At 36.8% G+C, this 21,892-nt stretch overlaps 1 protein-coding gene across 2 annotated transcripts in view; it reads left to right on the top strand.

Moving 5' to 3' along the window:
* The first annotated feature begins 62 nt into the window (after positions 1-62).
* pkd1l2a (polycystic kidney disease 1 like 2a) overlaps positions 63-21,892 on the top strand; it is a 41,531-nt gene continuing 19,701 nt past the window's right edge. For both annotated transcript variants that reach the window (XM_067458037.1, XM_067458122.1), the window contains exons 1-14: positions 63-910; positions 3,011-3,169; positions 4,065-4,256; positions 5,590-5,700; positions 7,840-7,987; positions 8,171-8,397; positions 9,827-10,234; positions 14,511-14,626; positions 14,887-15,022; positions 17,218-17,398; positions 17,500-17,608; positions 18,704-18,836; positions 20,001-20,291; positions 20,402-20,547. In XM_067458037.1, the coding sequence (XP_067314138.1) occupies positions 586-910; positions 3,011-3,169; positions 4,065-4,256; positions 5,590-5,700; positions 7,840-7,987; positions 8,171-8,397; positions 9,827-10,234; positions 14,511-14,626; positions 14,887-15,022; positions 17,218-17,398; positions 17,500-17,608; positions 18,704-18,836; positions 20,001-20,291; positions 20,402-20,547 (2,682 nt within the window). In that variant the 5' untranslated portion in view covers positions 63-585. The remainder of the gene's footprint in view (positions 911-3,010; positions 3,170-4,064; positions 4,257-5,589; positions 5,701-7,839; positions 7,988-8,170; positions 8,398-9,826; positions 10,235-14,510; positions 14,627-14,886; positions 15,023-17,217; positions 17,399-17,499; positions 17,609-18,703; positions 18,837-20,000; positions 20,292-20,401; positions 20,548-21,892) is intronic.

The following is a 21,892-nucleotide window of genomic DNA, read 5'->3' as shown; positions in this document are numbered from 1 at the left end:
TTTTGTAGTTTGAGAATTTTATCATATATTTCTGTTGCTTTTCTAACTGTTCAGACTTTTGTTTTTGCCTGGGTGTGGAAAATAAAACAGCTGAAAATAAAAATCTAACACACAGAAGGATGGATCTGAACATCTTTAGCAACCAGAGTATCACATAAACTTGGGGATGGGCCTTTTGTCTCTATACAATTTTCTTCAAAAAATGTATTTCATTGTATTTACCGTCTGATTTTTATTGAAAGAACAGTGAAACCACAAGGCTATTACTGTAGTAAAGATCTTTAATTGATGATCAGATGCCAGCTATGTTTTTGGATTTAACACCTGTCTTATCTCCCTCTGCCCAGGCTGTGTTTGTAGACATCAATGGCGCTGTGCAGTGTTATTTACACAGGGGCATGTGGGGCACAATGCAATGAGATGCTTTGTGTTAATGCATCTAAGAGCACTTCACAAAGGCCAGCCATCAAGCAGTCAAACCATTGTTCTTGAGTGATGGCACCAGGCTCTTATTTTGGGGACGGACTTCAGAAGCCTTTAAATACAAAGGGTTCTGGCTGCTTCTGTTCATGTACAGGGTGAAGGATGAAGATGGACAATCACACTCTCTACACTCTGTTTCTTATAGTGAGTTTTCATGTCTTCTCCATCTGGAGTGACGACGAGGAGGTTCTGTCCTGTCCAGAGCACCAGCAGGCCTTTGAGAGCTCCTGCTATGAGTTTGTGGCTCTGCAGCACGGTTTCCTCAGCGCTCAGGCTTGGTGTGAGCGGGGCGGTGGGCACCTGGCCTTCATCCAGAATGATGAAACCCAACAGTTTCTCCAAAAACACCTGCAGGCGGAGCAGGACTGGTGGATAGGACTCGCGCCTGCTTCCACCAACCTCACTCTGGACTCTGATGCCACTGAAGGTATATTTCTAAAGTGTCCTTGCATATGTTGTTGAGGGATAAAATCTTTTTATCTAGGCGCTGGTGACAAATAAATAAATAAATAAATATATATATATATATATATATATATATATATATATTATATATAGGCTCGTATCAATTAGAAGCTGCACCTTAATCTGTTAACTGTCAGGTGAAGTGTATTTGTGAATTTAAATTGTTATAAATTAATGCATTGAATACATACCTAAGGTTGGTCTTTTTAAAAAGATGAAACTAGATTATTGCATAAGTGAACGCAGCTTCATAAACTGAATGTGTATGAAAGTTATAAAGGTTTTTGTTTACTGTAAAGCAACAAAACATTAAAATGTTTATAGAAAATATATATTTTAATGTTGGACTCTAACACTGCTAGAAAATCAAAGCCAAATGTCTAACCAAGCTGTGTTCCAAATTTCAAGTTGATATCACCCAAAGTGTGCCCACTTTTAAGTACCTTTCTATGGTTACAGCGTCTAAAAAAAAAATTTCAAATGTTTTTCACATGCAGGATGAATTTTAAGTATTTAAGCTTTTGAATGATACTGATATTAATTTTGATACCTAATTGATGATTACTAAAATATTTGATATGAAAAAAAGGCTTTTTATTATATATTTGATCCCTGCTTGCTTTATCAGAATAAGCCAACAAGACACAGACTCTTAAATTGTCTTATCTTTCTTGTCAGCTGTTTCATGTACAGATAATCTATTTTTCAATCATGCACCTACAGTGTAACATTAGCACCATTTAACTCATGTTATCTCTACAGCGCAGCAGGTTGTTAATGGGTTTGTGGCTTGACGCTAATCTCTGGCTCTACAAAGACACATTTTTTATGGCCATGTCTCCTTTTGTTAGATTTGTCTCTAGGAAGGGGAGTACAGTCTTTTGTTGCTCTGTTTATATCTAGCACGTAGTTAGAGAAGAAGATTGCTCAGTTATCATCATGGTGTGCTGGAAAATGTTTTTTCAGTTTTTGAAATTGTCATGAAATTGTCCAAAATGTCTTATTATGCTGACGCATGAAGAGTTCCTTACACTGGAACAAAGGGGTCAAGTCCAACCCCTTAAAAACAACCCCACACCATAATTGCCAGACAGAGAAGCGTGATTGGTCACTCCAGTGAACACATCTCACTGCTCTAGAGTCCAGTGGCGGCTGCTTTACACCACTGCATCCCACGCTTTGCACTTGGTGATGTTAGGCTTGGATGAGCTGCTCGCCCATGGAAACCCATTCCATGAAGCTCTCTACGCATTGCTCTTGAGCTAATCTGAAGGCCACTTGAAGTTTGGAGGTCTGTAGCTGTTGCCAACTTCTGCACATTGTGACCCTGATCATGCACTGACCCCGCTTTGTGATTTTAGGTGGCCTACCACTTCATGGCTGAGATGCTGTTGTTCCCAATTGCTTCTACTTTCTAATAATACCACTAACATTTGACTTTGAAATATTTAGTAATGAGGACATTTCACGAATGGGCTTATTGCACAGGTGGCAACCCATCACGGTACCACGCTTGAGTTCACTGAGCTCCTGAGAGCGACCCATTCTTTCACTAATGTGTGTAGAAGCGTCTGCCTGCCTAGTGCTTGATTTATACACCTGTGGCCATGGGAGTGATCGGAACGCCTGAATTCAATGATTTGGAGGGGTGTCCCAATACTTTTGGCAATAGTGTATGTGATATAGCATTGTATAGCACCCCCCTCCACACACACTCCTGTCCCAGCCACTTTTTAAAACTAAGTTACACCACTGTAACAGGGTAGAATTATTTTTGGGGGGGCAAAAAAGAGACATTTGTATTAACTGGGTTACTATCACTTCCTAGCTTTGGGACCAATCCTTAACACTGACATCTTATCCAATTTTTTGGGCACGAATACAATAATTGGTGTAGCAATAATACAGTTTGTGAGAAGTTGACCGGTTAGTATAGTATAGATAATAGTATAGACTATAGATGTAGGGCTGCACGAAAAAACAAAAACAAAAAAACTTTTTTCTGGTTAAAATTGCTACTTAAAATGTGAGTTTTAAGTGTTACCATTACTTTTGTTCTCAGGTCCCTTGTCCTGGTTGGAGGGCTCAGATGTTAGTTATTCCAACTGGCTCCAGGAGCCCTCGCTGAACGCATCCTGTGGCTACATCAGAAGAAATTCTGGATTTCAGTGGGAGGTCACAAATGACTGTAGCCAAGAGCTCTTCTTCATCTGCGAGTTTGGTTTGTCTCTTTCTTTATGTTAAAATGTTTGGTAGGTTTATTTTGATGGTCCACTTTAGACATTCATCTTACTATAAGTAACTTTGCAATGTAACACTCTACTACAGTCTACTAAGGCCCCGTCCACACGGAGACGCGTTTAGCTGTATGCGTATAAATTTTGTATCGTATCAGCGTTTCGTCCACACGGATCCGGCGTTTTAGAAGCATGAATCCGATATTTTTCGAAACCGGGTCCCAAAGTGGGTAAATCTGAAAACGATCATCTTCCGTTTTCGTGTGTACAGCGAATCCGTATATTTTCTGAAACGGTGATGTCATCACACTACGTCCAGCACGGTAAAAGAGTACAGGGATACAACTACGGGCATGCGCACATCAATATCGCGTCATTTAATTAACGTATCCGCATTATTGTAAGGGTATGTTTAGGGTCGGGGTAGGTGTAGGCGTTAATAAAACATCTGTTAAGTAGCAAATATATTTATTGTTATTTTATTGTGAGATTTTGCCTCACCTCCGACCACTGCTATATCCCTGCTAGCCACAACTCTTCACCGTTTTTAGTGTATTTCTGTGGCAGAATTACAGCGCCACATACTGACCTGGCATGCAAACTACATCGTTTTTAGTCAGTTTTCGTAATCTCGTGTGGACGCAGATATTTCTTGAAACGAGGGGGAAAAAAAGATTGGATTGGGAAAGCGCTGGCTTCGTGTGGACGGGGCCTAATACTCTAATGAGAGTTAGTTGACATTTGGTTGCAAAGCTACTTATAGTTAGTGGAATGTAAAGGTGAACCATCGGAATTAAGTGTAACCAAATATTGTCCTCCCTGTCTTTGCTTTTTGATTTTGAATTGAACCTGAGTTGGTTATTGGTCACTGTTTTTTAGAGTCTGGGCGCTCTTTAGCCTGCGCTGATCACAACGCTACGCTTCAGTGTGGCTCTGGTCAGGTGATAGAGATTGATGACAGCTTCTACGGCAGGAAGGCAGTGCATTACTGCAGGCCCAGTCAGGCTCCCTCACATGGATCTCCACAGCAGGACGAGTGCAGCTGGGTCGATATAGTAGAAACTGTGTCAGGTACATCCACTGCAACTTTCCTTCTATTACATGATCATTTCCATGAATATTACATTATTATTATTTCCATATTTCCATTACACTTAGGTGTCCCATGACTTCAAATATAAATCACTTCTTTTTCTTCTTCTTCTTCTTCTTCTTCTTCTTCTTCTTCTTCTTCTTCTTCTTCTTCTTCTTCTTCTTCTTCTTCCATAGAACCGTATAGTAAAAATCATTGAGGACAGCCCAAACACTCACCACAGCTAATTTGGAGTCCCTAACTATATCCCTTTAGCGCCACCAACTGTCCAAATTTTCCCTTACATTTATGCTAATAACTTTTGAATCATAAGTGCTAGGAACAAAATTTTCCATAGTGATTTTTTTCCCACCAAAAAACTTACTTTTACAATCTTGTTTTGTCCGATTTTCATGAAATTTTAACCAGATCATCTTCCGATAATGCTGGCAAAAAATCTAATGATTTTTGATAAACCCAACCATTCTCGAATAACACACAAATTAATATGATGAATAGCACGCCAAATTGGATGCAAGGTTATATCTCAGCAACGCTTTAGCTTATTCAGACCAAACTTGATACATGTCATCACAAGCATGACCTGAGGCTACATGCAGTATTTTTTCACAGCACCACCTACTGGCTTATAACTTCTGATTTGGTTTGCTCAAAATGTATAAAACTCTTCTGATTCAGTGCATCGTGCCAAGGTCCCACCTAAGATCCCATATTGGCTATTGTAGGTGTTGACCATTTAGAAATTTGTCCTAATATGCTGTATTTTAAGAACGCACCAGCTTATCCTTATACGAAACTCGCTATACTCAAAAATTTTGGAGACAGCGCCACCTTGTGGTCAAAAGTTCTAATTAAATTTCCAAAAATGCTAACCATTTTGATAAATGTGAACTATTTTAATGAAACTGAAGTTGATAGAGTCTGGGGGTGATGTTGATAGCAATGATACCAATTATGCCATATTTGCTCAAACAGATTGATTCCGACAAAACCAAATAAGTTAACATTGTCATTTTTTTGTCAATTTTTTATTTTATTTTTTGTGACAAAAACTATGAAGGGCAATAAAGTGCAAAAAGCTTTTTCATCATTTATAAAAGCACTCGACAACTATCAGATTACATGCATCTTAGCCATAAAAAGGAAATGATCGATGCCCAACTGTATGCACAAATTCAATATTTACAGAGGTACTCTCACAATGGTTTATTTGAGCATGTACAGTTGTGCATTAAGCAGCATATAGTGATTAATGTTGGAGATTATTTGCACACTGAATGTAAACGGTTCTGTTTCTTGTTTTCTGTCAAGAGCACTGCCACGGGCTGCAGGTGTGCCAGGCGGCTGCCGATATATCATCTTTTGGAGAGCCTTGCCCTGCATTGGGAAGCTACTTGTCAGTGGAATATCATTGCAAAGATGGTCAGAACTCTTTTGTCCCCACCCAGTATGACACATAGTGTAATATTAAATTAAATATCAATACAGTACATGAAAAGCAACATATCTTATGCTGATAATGGTGCATTATTACGTATTACACACTGTGGCCTTTAGACTATTTTTTATGACCCTAGTACGTGACTGATTGCATGGATTCTGTCATCTTATCTATTGCACAATCCTCCATTTATGTAGACATGCCGGTAGAAAGAACACTTTAGTTGCACATGCAATACTTAAAGGTACACTATGTAACTTTGTTCAAAATCAAACACATTCCAAGATGTGTTTTTTTCCCACTATGATAAGCCTATTGTAAGCAGTGTCAGAGGTAAAGCATTACAAGTAACTTGAGTTACGTAATCAGATTACTTTTTTCACGTAACTAATAAAGTAACGGATTACTTTAAAATTTACAACAAAGTATCTGAGTTACTTTTTCAAATAAGTAACACAAATACTTTGATTTCCCATTTATAGACTGACAGCTCTCCTCTCCCCGTGTTGAGAGAAATCATGAGTAAGGTTTAGAGGCGTTGTGTGCACTGTGTGTAAACATTATGGTTATTGTAGTTCTAAGGGTATGTTTACAAGACAACAATGTACTAAAAACAGTTGGCAACATTGTCAAAATGTTCCCTGCTCACACTGGCCTTTAAAAATGATTAAAAAGGATGTATTATGCATGCCAGGCCAGTACAGTTGGCCATGTCACTTTGTTAAGAAACACCCCGCGAACAAGTAATATGCATGCGCATGACGTCACCATTTTCACAGGATCTCGTTTTTGTTGTTTTCATTGAGACGGTAAAGGCAACTTTGTGTTTTCAGGCCTCCAAAACGCTGCTGTTGTGTAAATGAATGGTCAAAATACATAAAACATGTCACGTAAACATATCTAAATGTGAGCAGGGATTTACTCATCTCACTTGCAAAAAAACAAACAGATGCAGTATTATTTAAAATGAATAAAAATAGTGAAATGCAATCTCAGAATATTATGCAAACATGCAATAATTAAATATATTATATATTTCACAAATACACTTTATGTATTTTAATCTCATAGTGTTTTTCCTTCTGAGCATCGGTGGTTCAATTCAACCATGCTAATAAGCAAAATTACTTTAGATAAATATCACATGTTGTGGTTATTTATTTTTATTGCTGAAATAAGTGTGTTGATCAGTTGACCTGCCTCCTATTCAATCTAAAATGGGAGCACAGCTGAAGCAGTTTGTTTGAGCTGCGCCCTCTACTTTACAGGCGGGATGTGCATTTCCTTCAGCCTGAGGCTTATCTCACTTTTGGTGTGAAAGGGCCTTTTCAATTGGCAAAAAATATAACTTTAGTTGTTATTAAAAAACAAATAAGCAAACCCAGCCCAGGTGAGAAAAAAGTTATGTAAAAGTAATGTAATGCATTACTTTCCATAAAAAGTAACTAGCAATTTAGTAACGCAATTAGTTACTTTTTTAGGGAGTAACACGATATTGCAATGAATTCCTTTTAAAAGTAACTTTCCACGACACTGATTATTTTTAGTGTTTATATTTTAGACCTGTTGGGAGGAATTTCGTGGGACATTGTGCATATATGCCACTCAACTGGTTGTCATCATATCCATAAATAGAGAAATGGTATAGCTCGTAATAAAACATGAATAAACATTAATTTGGCGTTTCTGAATTTTTTTTTTTTTTTTGTAAAAGTGACATGAAATGTTGTTTTTATTACTCGACAGGTGAGTAAGGTATTTTATTGAACAGATAAATTGCCATATGTAGCTCTCAGACAGAGAGTTCATCATAAATCATATCTATTATGATGGGTCATATTCATCCACACAGTCATGCAGAGCTAAAGCACAACCAAAACAGTGTTCTTCTGTAAAATGCAATTTACAGTTAGAGGGCCAAAAGTTACATCATGTACTGTACCTTTAAGACAAAAAACTGTCATAAGACTCGAATGTATGAATGAAGGTTGACCATGTTTGAATGATTCCCCATTGAAAAATGTACTCTAATCTTAAAATATTTTATGATTTATGAAAAATTTGAATAATATTGACAACTCGACCTTTCGGCTAACATTAAGACTTGCTCTTGTTCTCAGCTCTTCATCTGCTGATGAGAAAACTGGCGTCTGTCTTTGACAACATCACCATTACAATGAAGTGGTTGCTGCATCCATTTCAAGGCAACCTCACGTGCACTTTGAATGCCGGGGATGGACACATCATTGATAATTACAGTCCAGAGGAGTGAGTGTTGCCCTTTTACATGTCATGATGCAACATAATGGCACTAATTGATTCGTTGATTTTTTCTGCTTTCACTTACAAAATATACTTTCAAAATTTGATTTACAAGTACAAGTATGGGGTGTTTCTTGATAACAATTAAGCATGCTTCTTTTACTGACTAACGCTTGACTGTGTTTTTAGGATGGAGAATGTGGTCCATAAGTACAGCCATGCTGGAGTTTTCACCGTCACAGTAGAGTGCAGCACTAGTGAATGGCATGTGACCGCACACAAGAGCATCACTATCCAGGAACCACTGGGAGAGTTCGGGACTATAAAGTGCCACAGCATGAATCAATCCACAGACTATACCAACTGCAGAGCACTTTATAATAACCCTCTGAACATCCAAGTGGAGTTAGACGCAGGTGAAAAGAAATTCTGATTGTATGGCACACAATTACAAGTTTATATCTCGCAATTCTGTCTTTATTTTTGTACGTTTATATCTTGCGATTCTGACATTATGACTCACAATTTCAAATTAATATCTCGCAATTCTGACTTCACTTCATTTTCAAAAGTTTATATCTCACAAATCTGACTTTGTTATTAAGTTTATATCTCACAATTCTGACTTTGTTATTAAGTTTATATCTCACAATTCTGACTTTATTTTATTAAGTTTATATCTCACAGTTCTGTCTTCATTTTTTAGAGTTTATATCTTGCAATTCTGACTATAATCTGTCATTATGAGTTTATATCTTGCAAATCTGACTTTATGACTCGCAATTATGAGTTAATATCTGGCAATTCTGACTTTATTTTTTTAAGTTTATACCTCACAAATTTTGACAATTTTTTAAAGTTTATTTCTCACATTTCTGACTTTATTTTTGTTTTTAATATCCAACAAATTTGAATATTTTTGTACATTTTTTCTGACATTTTTATTTATTTATTCAAAATTCTGACTTTATGATTGTAAGTGTATATCTCGTAAATCTCATCTTATAACTTAAAAGTTATAAAAAAATCTAAAATACTAATTGTGCAATTCTTACTTTATTTGAGATAAAGTAAGTATTACATAAAAGTATAAAGTATTGTGAGATATAAATGTCAAAATTGTGAGTTATAATCTTGGAAATATGAGAAATGAAATCAGAATATAAGATTAATCTTTTATACAATTATGAGTTTATATCTGTCAATTCTGTCATTATGTTTGTGAGTTTATACCTTTTTTCTTAATATTATGTCATGTTTTACTCACTGTGAAAAAAGTCAGAAATATGAGATAAAAAGTCACAATTACCTTTTTTATTTTATAAGCTTACATAGTAATTTGTATTTTTACATTTAAAAAAAAATAAGGTTCTTGTCCATGCTAAACTTAACTACAACACTAGGTTGCCAAAATTGCTTAGTGTGTTGCTATGCAGTGTCTATATTTGGTTTCGTACTGGCTTGTTGTCCCTAGATATAGCTTGGATCACTCATTATTTTTAGTCTTTGCAATTTTATTATCCATTTACTTACATTTTCCTTAACCAGATGACAGAAATATGTATAGTGATTCAAAGAACATAGGCTAGGGTAACCATATTTTGATTACCGAAAACCAGGAGACTCGGCCCGCAATGAGATACTCAAATGATACTCAAAGGTTACTCAAAGATTCCTTATTAATTTCAATACATTTAAAATATGCCCCCTCTGTATGGATATAAAATTGTTATATTAGGGCCAGGACAGGACTTGAAAACAGGACGTTTGGTCACCCTAACATAGCTTAATATACAGTAAGTGTTAAAAACGGACAAAATCTAAATAAATGTTTACCTCCACCAGGAACAAATGTAACCTACAAAATCCAGCATGGAAATACAGAGCTGGTCTCCGCATCTGCTATGAGAGGAATCGTTCCCCATAACATCACCGTGTCTGCAGAAGTACAGCAGCAGTTAGGACCAGGCTGCCACCAGCTTACTGTTGTGGCTCTCAATGGGGTGACGGCCATAGATGGCTCCACCGTCCTGGAGCTGTGCTTGGTGGAGCCAGTGGAAGGCCTCATAGCAGACGTGGAGCTTGAGCATGAGCAGTGTCCTGTCCGTGCGCTCTCTGTTAATGTGACTCTGGATCAGGGAGCTCCAGTGCAACTGCATTTCCTGGTGTCTGGAGCCAATCACACCTTCTCTGAGATGCATGAGATGCTGCATGGAGGTCCACAGGTTTTCCACATCTCAAACACAATACAAGGTGCAGCCATTTGATTTGAAACTTACTTTGCATGGCCAAAAGTGGATGTTTAATTTGGATTAAGTCAGTTTTCATGTGACGTCACAACCTTACGGAAAAGCTCACTTGAAGGTCAAAACAAGCTTTCCTCTGCTACCTGTATTTTATTATTTCCAGGTTTGTACTAAAATATTGTTATTAAGAGACCAAATGCAGTATATATCTTATTGATGACATATGCAGGTAAGCAGATGTGCACAGAATATGAATGCGACAAGGGTATTGAAACCAATTTCACGTTTTGATTCAATTTTGATTCACAAACATCCAGTTCGATTCAATTCGATTGCGTTTTGATTTAATTTCAATTATTTTGGATGTAGGCCTATATCATGGCAAATTTTCTCAAGGAAAATGACTCAACTAATGCTATAGCCTACAGTGGATACATTAGCCTATTATAATATTGGAAGTTTAAAATGAACTGATTTGTATGTAAACACTTAAACTACACTCAAGAATGCTTTTTATAATACTAAACTTATAATACTTACAAATCAGCACATGTCCTCATTTAAACTTTACAATTAAATAATTATATTTGTACTTCAATTATTTTTTTAATTTATTTTTTATTTTTATTTTTTTTAAATTTAAACCTTTTAACTGTGGTTTCTCATTCTCTAAAAATGTATTGGATGAGAGTCAGGCAGTCACTCCATTCATTCATCAACTGAAAACAGGATAGACTAATCGATTCTTGAGATTTAAGAATCTATATTGGTGTGTAAAAATGAGAATCATTTAAAAACGAGGAATCAGTTTTTTTTACCCAGCCCTATATTAACTGTCCACATTAGCCCGTCGGGTCAGAGGTCACTCTTCCACCAGAACTCGATACGCATATGGTTGTTACCAGAAGCCAGTGATTAAAGTGCATAAAGTTTTAAATATAGATATTTTTCTTACACAAATGCATCACTTCACTTTATAAGGCCTTAATCAACCCCCGGAGTCATCTGGATTACTTTTATGATGGATGGATGCACTTTTTTTTGGGCTTCAAAATCTAAGGTACCATTCACTGACATTATAAAGTTTGGAAGAGACGGGCATTTTTTAATATAACTCTGAATGTGTTTGGCTGAAAGAAGAGAGTCATAAACACCTAGGATGAATTAAAGGTGACTAAATCATAGGCTAATTTTCAACATTTAAAAGGACTATGTAGGATTTTTGTAGTGAAATATATTTTAAAAAAACACTAGGCCAGTGTTATATATTTTGTTCAGTTGAGTTCTTACAATAGCCCAAATGTTTCCAACTATTTGTAAATTGTGAGAAATTGCTATTTAACCAAGAAGCCGGAACGTCTGAGGGAGTTGCCTTTCAATTGCGTCATATCTGCCTTACCCTCGGTTTACAGTTTTATTTGGCAGAAGTGCTTTACTCTTAGCAGTGTGAACAGCAGCCGCTAAACGAACGCACAGAGTAATGTCATAACATCATTTTAAAAACACTTAAATGTATCCAATATGATAAACAGAGCAGCGTTACCTCATACTTATGAAAAAAGGAAATGGCGCCGGCGACTGTGTCCCGTCGTAATAAAAGTCCTGCTGCTGTGCGTGTGTTGCACCACAATCGCTCCAGCAGCCTTGCTCAGCTCCTCAACACTCGGTCCTGCTAGGCTTCATACTACAGTAATGATAATAACCACATCCATCAACATGATTTCTGCCATGAGTCCTATCCTGATTCTTTTTTTTCACCGGCTGTAAGGTGAAGACCACATGTCCCAAGATTCTGAGCTCAAACTTGGCGTCATCAAACTACGGCTTTGTTTTGAATAGGCGCACACTACATTTACATTGACATTTATGCATTTGGCAGACGCTTTTATCCAAAGCGACTTACATTGCATTCAAGGCAGACATTTTTACATTATTGTAATTACACTAGCGGACAATTTTTTTTACATAGTGCAGCTTTAAGCTTATTTTAATAGAAAACCATTGTAAATAAAATCTTATATTCTCTACATTATATTTGAGGACCATTTTCAGGATGCACCTTATTAATAAAACGAGAAGCAAACAGATGAATCCAGAATATGAATGCAACATGCAAAATTTCACGCTAAACGGTTTCCCAAAGAAAACCATTATAAAATGCTCAAGTCAGCATGAAACAGAAGTTGCAATAGTCTTTTCTTTCCTATTGTATATCTGAGTTAAAGGGGGGGTGAAACACTCAGTTTCAGTCAGTGTCATGTCAATCTTGAGTACCTATAGAGTAGCATTGCATCCTGCATATCTCCGAAAAGTCTTTATTTTTTTTATAATTATATAAGAAAGATGCGCTGTTCCGAGTCTTTCCGAAAAAAGCCGAGCGGGTGGGGGCGTGTCGTGTGAGCGGAGCTAAATAATGACGTGTGCTCGCTGCTGCTATTGTGTTGAGTCGAGTGCGTCGTAAAGCTGTGTCATCCCTAACAGCGGGAAAAAAACTTTATTCAAAATAAAAATATGGCTTTTAATCAGATACAGCCATACATCTATGATCCGTAATCAGACCCAGAGGCTGCAGGTGAACAGGAGCAGCAGCAAAAACAACTAGAGCAGGACGTCTCTATGTGGTACAAGTTATACACTAACTATATAATATGCTTAGCGACTTGTGTTATTTACATATTTATACTCGAATTATATCGTCGTATTTTTGTCTTTGAAGGTGTACATGTGGGAAGTGCAGTTGTACACGTGTGTTTGTGTGTTTACGCGTGGTTTGTGTAGACAGTAAGCGGACTGGTTTTGCAAGGCAGGTTAAGTTACATAGAAAGACACGGAATAGTAGCGCATTTGAATGAAGAAGCGTGCTTATTTAGTTCAGCATATTTCCCCCCTCTTTGTGTATTTTTGTTTGGAGTGCTTTTACAATACACAAACATAAAGTTACACATATAGTGGCCAGCTAAACAAATGTACACGCACTACACATCGCATGCTCCATTGATCAATTAACTATACGTGATCATGTTTGGGCTACTTGATGAGCATAGGCAAAAACACAGACATTTGAAGCAGTCTCACTCACCGCCTGCGCTTCTAACGTTGGGACTGCTCCATCCTTCAGCATTAGGCGATCTGGAAAATCCGGCATCGAGCTGGGCCTTGTTTATGAAACAGTCGGCACCGAAATGCAGCGAACAGATATAAACATTCGCGCAACTCAGTTGCTGATCCGGAAAAGCAAATTACATCCACTGTTGCCTTAACGCGGGGGTTTTGGCGAATCTGTGCAGGACTGTCTTGGTCTGGCAACCAAAAACGCACTTTTTTGGTGACATTGTTATGTGCACATCACCTGTCCAGCATCCTACAAGCCAGCGCTTTGATGGGCGTAGCCTGTTACTTTCGCTCTCTCTCTCTCTCTCTCTCACACGCTTCCGGTAGAATTGTCCGTAAGGCCCATACAAGGAAATTCCGCCCCCATTAACGTCAAAGGGGACGCATGATCTCAAAAAACTTGCCGAAACTTATGACTAACCGGAAGTAGTATTTTTGACAAAGAAATACTCCCATCAAACGTCCACCTTAACTTTTGAAACTTTGTCTATGTTTAGTATGGGATTCCAAGTCTTTAACAGTGTAAAAAGATCAGTATGCATGAAACAGCATTTCACCCCCCCTTTAAACAGCTTCTTAACCCTTATCCTTCCCTCTCGCCAAATGATCTTATAGCTCTATATATAGAGCAAATGAGCTTCTGCAGGGCCCTAAAGTCATTTACCTTCAGTATGCATTAAGACATATGTGGACATTATAAAAAAATCTTTTTTTGTGTGTGGTAGTTTTAGCATTTTTTGTTTAAATTTTAAGCACTTTTAGGTTTTTCTATGTATGCTGAAGCATTGCTTGCATTTATTAATTCCTAAGGGGGTCAAATTGACCCACAAGTCTTGTAAATTTCAACCACAAAACTTCTTGAATCCAGTTAAAGAAATTGTGCATTCATGGTTCAATTGTGACAAAAGTGCTCAAAAAAAAAGAAGAAGAAAAAAAGAGCTTCGGGTCAAAATGACCCGAGAGAAGGATGAGGGCAAAAATTTAGAGAAAGACTTGAAGTTGTCAAATGGGAATTGATTGGATCGTTGGACAGTTGGTCAGATCCTCGCGCCGTCACGTAACTGAAAACTATGAAAAAAATCTTCACACTTTCGGTCATGTATAATGTTTATTTAGATAAGATTTGGCTTGCAGCTTCTTCAGTTTGATTATTTCTCTATCCTATCATTTAGGCGAATTAAATGTTGTGGTCAGAGCAGAGAATTTCTTCTCAAGCTTGGAAACGGATGGTGGAAACACAACAGTTTACTGTCACAACGAAACACTGAACCAACACGATGAAGACACAGTATGTCTCAACACATAAACACATACACTTCATATAAGCATTCAATACAAGTTAAGCTCAAATTCAAGAGCACTGTGTGAGATGTTGTTGATTACAGCAAAAAACAGAAATCCTGTTTTTGTTTGTTTGTTTGTTTTTTTCAAACTAGATGCCACAGGTGCTGTCAATAGCTTGATTTTTTATTGAACCAAGATCATTGCTTTAACAATTACTTTAAAAAAAAATATGTTTAAAAAAGATTACTTCTATAATTTCCACAGATCGGTGAGCATGTGAGCCTTGCCAGTGCCAATCATCTGCAGATCACTGTAGATCCAGAGGTCCCGGTCATCGGCACTACCAGAGTCAAACTATATGTAGATGGACTAAAGGATAACAACGCTGTCTGGAAATGCAGTAAGTACCATTATAACTCAATCACAAATAATGGGTTTTGGTAGCATATTATTTTACAGCCCTGTTCCTCATGTACACACACTCATTGTAGTAATTGCAATAACTGGGTAATAACTATAGGTAATAACACTGAACCGCTAAGCTTAACCTTAACCCATTTAGTTACCTTATATTATACTTCACGTACATTCTTAGGTAAGTAAACTGTAAGCACACGTAAATGCACATACTGTAAAATAATGCGCAACCTGTAATTTATCCATGAGGTCTATAATAACAGATCTCAATAGCAGTTGCTTGGGCAGTTTCACGATGTCTAAAGAAACTGGGCAATGATGAAACATTGACTATATTATCATGAAATACTAGCAATATATGTTACTTGCAATCAATTTAGTTTAAATACAGTGAGGAAAATAAGTATTTGAACACCCTGCTATTTTGCAAGTTCTCCCACTTAGAAATCATGGAGGTGTCTGAAATTGTCATCGTAGGTGCATGTCCACTGTGAGAGACATAATCTAAAAAAATTTTTTAGAAAAAAAATCATCACAATGTATGATTTTTAAACTATTTATTTGTATGATACAGCTGCAAATAAGTATTTGAACACCTGAGTACTGAGTATTTGGTACAGTAGCCTTTGTTTGCAATTACAGAGGTCAAACGTTTCCTGTAGTTTTTCACCAGGTTTGCACACACTGCAGGAGGGATTTTGGCCCACTCCTCCACACAGATCTTCTCTAGATCAGTCAGGTTTCTGGCCTGTCGCTGAGAAACATGGAGTTTGAGCTCCCTCCAAAGATTTTCTATTGGGTTTATATCTGGAGACTGGCTAGGCCACGCCAGAAGCTTGATATGCTTCTTACAGAGCCACTCCTTGGTTATCCTGGCTGTGTGCTTCGGGTCCTTGTCATGTTGGAAGACCCAGCCTAGACCCATCTTCAATGCTCTAACTGAGGGAAGGAGGTTGTTCCCCAAAATCTTGCAATACATGGCCCCGGTCATCCTCTCCTTAATACAGTGCAGTCACCCTGTCCCATACTTATATGTATACTTTTGAATAGCCATCAGTGGAGAAAGAGGCTTTTTGTCATGTCTGTAGTTAGGACTACAGATATTATTGGGGCCATCACCGTTATTTTGCCATTTAAGATAATATTGCCAAAAGTTTTGGGACGTCAGCCTTTAAATGCACATAAACTTTAATAACATCCTATTCTGAATCCGTAGGGTTTAATATGGAGTTGGCCCACCCTTTGCAGCTATAACAGCTTCAACTCTTCTGAGAAGGCTTTCCACAAGGTTCAGGAGTGTGTTTATGGGATTTTTTGACCATTCTTCTAGAAGTGCATTTGTGAGGTCAGGCACTGATGTTAGACGAGAAGGCCTGACTCTCAGTCTCCACTCTAATTAATCTCAAAGGTGTTCAGTCGGGTTGAGGTCAGGACTCTGTTTCTTCAAACCAAACCTGGACTGCGCACCAGTGCACAAACCTGGCTTTGTGCACTGGTGCGCAGTCATGTTGGAACAGGAAGGGGCTCTCCCAAATCTCTTCCCACAAAGTAAGAGTTCCTTTCACTGGAAATAAGGGGCCAACCTAACCTTTGAAAAACAACCCCACATCATAATACCCCCTCCACCATACTTCCAGTGGCAGCTGCTTTACTCCACTGCATCCCACGCTTTGCATTGCACTTGGTGATGTATGGCTTGGATGATCTGCTCGGCCATGGAAACCCATTCCATGAAGCTCTCTACGCACTGTTCTTGAGCTAATCTGAAGGCCACTAGAAGTTTGGAGGTCTGTAGCTGTTGGCTCTGCAGAAAGTTGCCGACTTCTGTCCACTGTGACCCTCAGCATGCGCTGACCCCGCTCTGTAATTTTTACATGGCCATTTCACAAATGGATTTATTGCAGAGGTGGCAACCTATCACGCTACCACTTTTGAATTCAAAAATGTTGTCCTAACCCTATCCATGACCCTACCTGACCCTACTCATAATTTATTGCTTAAATCAGTGGGGAAATGATAGGTAAATGATGCTCCTAACCCTTGTTGTAAGCTTAAACTTGACATAAACTGTGAAGTTGTTCCTCAAATCTTATTTGAGGATTGGAATGTTGTTCCAGGAACATGTTGCACTTGGTGAAATCACGTTCACCCTTTCTTTCCCTTTTCTTTGTACGGTAGGTGACACTTGCCCCTGTCCAGCTGAAGTGAAAAATAGAGATTATGAGATATCCGAAGCTTGTCTTCCACCAGTATACAGTTTCTCAGTGTATACTGTACATACCAAATCCAATGGTTACACACAAACTGGAACCAGATGCATCACTGTGATTCCTAGTGAAAATATGAAGCTCACTATAACGTAAGAAAAATGTTTTTAATTTTATTAAAATGTATTCTTAGATTTGTTGTCATTTGTGCTACTTTAAAAAACAATCTTTACTTTATCTCCTCTCTCTTTAGCTGTTCCAACTGCAATCCCGTGAACATTGCTGAGAGTGTGAAGCTACAGGTGCAGTGTGAAGGATGTCAGAAAATAGTTTGGTACTTCGAGAGCACTAAGAATTTTACTGTAAGTGATTTTATTTCACTGTAAGTGTCATTAAACATAATGTGCGTTTTGCACATAATCCCTTGTGAAAAATAAGTAAATTTTAGCATACTTTTAAAATAAGTGCTTATTAGCAAAATAATATACTTTAAAAAAATATACTGAATGTAATGTTTAACAGACACTTAATTACATGTTAATTAAAATGATTAGAAAAGTTGGTTACACTTAATTTTAAGGTGTCATTGTTACAGTATAGTTATATACTTAAGTACTGAGTAATATTCATTTACAACATGTACTTACTATATGGTTAGTTGTTGGTTAATTTGCGTGTAATTATGCAACATTTACTGTTCTTACATGTAATTTATGTAACATGGACACTATAAAATAAAGTGTTACCGAAAATGCATTATAGTTAAAATGTATATTAAATGCAATTAACTGAACTTTAGAGCGTTTTTAAACCAACTTAAGTGCATATTTATATGTAATTACTTAATTACTTCTATATTTTGTTGAAATATGAGAGTGTATTGACAAGCATTTCTGAACTGTAATATGTCATTTATATTCAAAGTATAGTTTAAATGTATTTTTACTTACACATTTGCAATGATAAAGTTGTATTTGAAACATATTAACTTTAAATGTAATATAACACACTACAGTTATAACTATAATTATGTACTGTAGCATGTTAACCAACATGTGTACTTCACTAAAGCATGACTATATATATATATATATATATATATATATATATATATATATATATATATATATATATATATATATATATATATATATATATATATATATTCAAATGTATTTTGAAGTCAAACTTTTAATTTGACATTATTATAAATTGTACTTAAGTGTGTTAAGAAACATCATGAAAGCTCGAAATTGCATTTTATTTCATTATTAGGCATTATAATATTACGTGCAATGTACAGGGTTTTTAAGTGTCTAATTGTAAGATTTAAAGTACAATAAAAGTGCACATTTAATACAAATAATCTCACTTCTTTTTCACAAGGGACCCACTTTTTTTAAACATGACACAATGTGCTCAGATGGTTTATTACAATGCAAATGACCTTCTCACAGGGTTCGCTGAGCCGCTGTGACTCCGAGTCAGTGAAAAAGCCATTGATACAGCAGGCAGAAGGCAGCAGCTCTTATACGATAGAGAGTGGAGTACTGCGAAAAGCAAAGCATGATATCACGGTGGTGGTTTATGGTAGGAGTTGCTTTACTTGCTTTAAATTGAACTCATTCATCTAAATAAATATACTGTAGGCCCTGTTTACACCTGGTCTTAAGGTGGTCTGGTGTGTTTTGGTCGATCAGATTACAAGTAGACGAGGGAGACACATTCTGTCTCTTTTGTCCACTTTCAACCCCTTCTGTACTGATTTCCTCGAGGGGATGGTCTATAGGCGGGTATTTTCATATCTTTCGATCTAATGGACAAAATAAGCTCATACAATTTTCATGTGAATGTTTAGGTATGTTTTACCTCTTCAAACCAAACTTGGGTCTCCAGCCGTCAATGCTTAAATCCCGTCTGGCTCGCGCTCTTCCCATAATGTTCCCGCATTAGGTCAGTAGACGGAGAGAAGACGGTCTTTTGTGGCTGTTTGAACACATTCGACCACATGAGCGACTACACTACGAAAGCAATCCGGTCTAATGTGTTTCCCACTACCTCTGGACGTGGCCGTAAGTGGACAAGCTCAAAACGCTTTAGACCCGTTTACACCTGTATTTAGTGTCGTCCACTTGTCCCAATCATCCCAATCTTAACACCAGAGTAAACAGCAATAGAGTTGCCGCAAAATGACTGAAATCACAATTAAAATGTATGAATTTCAATGCACATATAACTACATATCAAAACAAGCAGCACCTGCAAACAACACTTTTAGTTACTTCTACATAAATGCTGTTATAGTGAATTTGGTGGATGTATAAATTCAGTTTTCCTCAGTTATCACAGCAACTATGAACGATGTTTCACTTTTTTTTTTATATAAAGTGCAACCGTAAAAACAGTAAATTATGCATAATTACATGTAACTAATCCTAAACCAGTCCCTAACTAAAACCGTACATGATGTTAATTAATACTACTCAGTATGGTAACACTTTATTTCACAGTGTCCTTGTTACACGTTACTTACCATAGTAATAATAGTAAATTATGCATTATTACATGGTACTAATCCTCAACCAAACCCTAACCATGTAGTACATGTTGTTAATTAATACTTAAATATATATAATAATTACACTGTGTCAATAACACCTTAAAATAAAGTGTAACTCTAAATTATCTGTGTGACTAATATTAATTAAATTTGAGATCCCTGTTGATTAATGTAAAATCTGTGTTTTCTCTCAGCTATCAAGGACAGCTTATCTGGATCAGCTAGATACACTGTTCCCATTACTGGTGAATCCGTCACTGAGCACTCATCAGTTATGCCGCATTTGCAGACTACTGTGTCTCCTACTTCTCATACCACTAACAAATCACTGAGCTCTGTGACGCCCCCTGTCGTCGTGCGTCCTCCCTCCTGCATCATTAGCCCTCTGGTGGGTGATGTTCTCTCTCCCTTTAAGATCAGCTGCTCTGTGGATCCATCTTTCTGCACAGCAGGACCGTGTGTGTTCTGCTTCAAAACTGCCCGTGGTGAGAAATGTGTCTTTTTTTTCATTCTAAATTTGGTTCTTCCTGAAAAAAACGCGACATCAGCCTATGCATATAAAAGTGAACTCCTTGTACTTTGACCTATTTTGCAGGTAATTATTTTTACTGTGGCGCCGAGCACACAGTGGAGTCGCTTTACCTCCCTCTGGGGAATGTTCATAACAACTACAGCCTGATGGTGGACATCACTGTTAAGAATGCAGCAGGTGTTACGGCTGACACTGCTGTAACCATTTGGGTTTGTAGTTGAGCTCATTTGTTTACAAGCATCTTTTCAAAAGCAAGTAAAAAAAACACTTACAATTCAGCTGAATTAATTAAACAGATGGCTCATTCTCATAACTGTGCCAATTGTCCCTCAAACTTGTAATAATTCACTGCCAAATTTCAAGAAAATATGTTTTTTCCACTTTAGGCCCAAAATACCAGATCTGTAACAGCTACATAGCACAGAATGATGAATATTCAGATAATATAACAAATACTTGTTTTTCAATGACCAATACTAAATACACTCAAACCAAAATGTGTTCAGACACCTTCAACATGTTCTCACATTATCACAGTTTATTCGCTGTAGTTGGTGATAAAATTGAAAATGGTGATAAAATATGTCAAAGACTCAGTTTAACTGTCAGAACAAAATCATTTTGATGTCAGATAACTTTAATAGAAAGGGATGTTTGAATACAATCAACCAATCAGCTGTTAGATTTTAGAACAATTATATGATACCAAATTAGCTCAACCAATGACCAAGCAATATTAAAGAAAACACACTTTAGCAAACCATGGTCAGCTCAAAGTGTCTGAATCATTTTGATCCCAAATTTTTATCAGTTTTACTGGTAGTCACTGTATGAAGAATTATTGGGTGTAATATGTAAATGTAAATGTCACAGTTTACTTTATTTTGCTCTCCTCACTGCACACACTAGTAAAAAATATATCTGGTGTCTGAATATTTTTTAGTTTGACTGTACATAGATATAGTTTTAGTTTTTTATCATTACTAATCTTGTGCCTAATTCAGCCCTGTCACATGCAGTAAGTTTGGAATCAATATACTTATTTATGCTTTATAATATGAATTGGTATATTAGTAAATTCGGGTAGTTAGGTTACTCAGTTTTGCCTTGTAATAAACCAAACATTATAAATTAAAAAAATGACTTCCCTTTCAAAACATTTTGTGCATTAACTGTACATTCAGAATATGCCTTGGCCTACTTTGTCTGAAGAAAACAAAAATTATATAGCAAATAAATTATGACTGTAATCCAATAATTTAAAGGTCAACCAGTTCATTTTTTTATTTAATAGTGATAAATATGAACTTGCAAATTGGCAATACTGAAAAACAACACAATTTAAAAAATATAATACAATTAATGTTTATATTTTATGTTGCATTGCATATTAAACCGAGTTTAATTTATCAATGTATGTAATATGTAACAGATCATCTGTATCCAGCCGGTAAATAACAACTGCAATAATAACCGACTGGATATACATTATCCCGCTTATTAAGTAAATAATTAGACATGAAATATTGATCTGAGTCTAAATATTTTATTAGC

Source organism: Pseudorasbora parva, chromosome 1 (assembly GCF_024679245.1).
Source record: "Pseudorasbora parva isolate DD20220531a chromosome 1, ASM2467924v1, whole genome shotgun sequence".
NCBI lineage: Eukaryota > Metazoa > Chordata > Actinopteri > Cypriniformes > Gobionidae > Pseudorasbora > Pseudorasbora parva.
The sequence above is the reverse complement of the archived record's forward strand: the minus strand, read 5'-3'. Positions and strand labels throughout refer to the sequence as shown.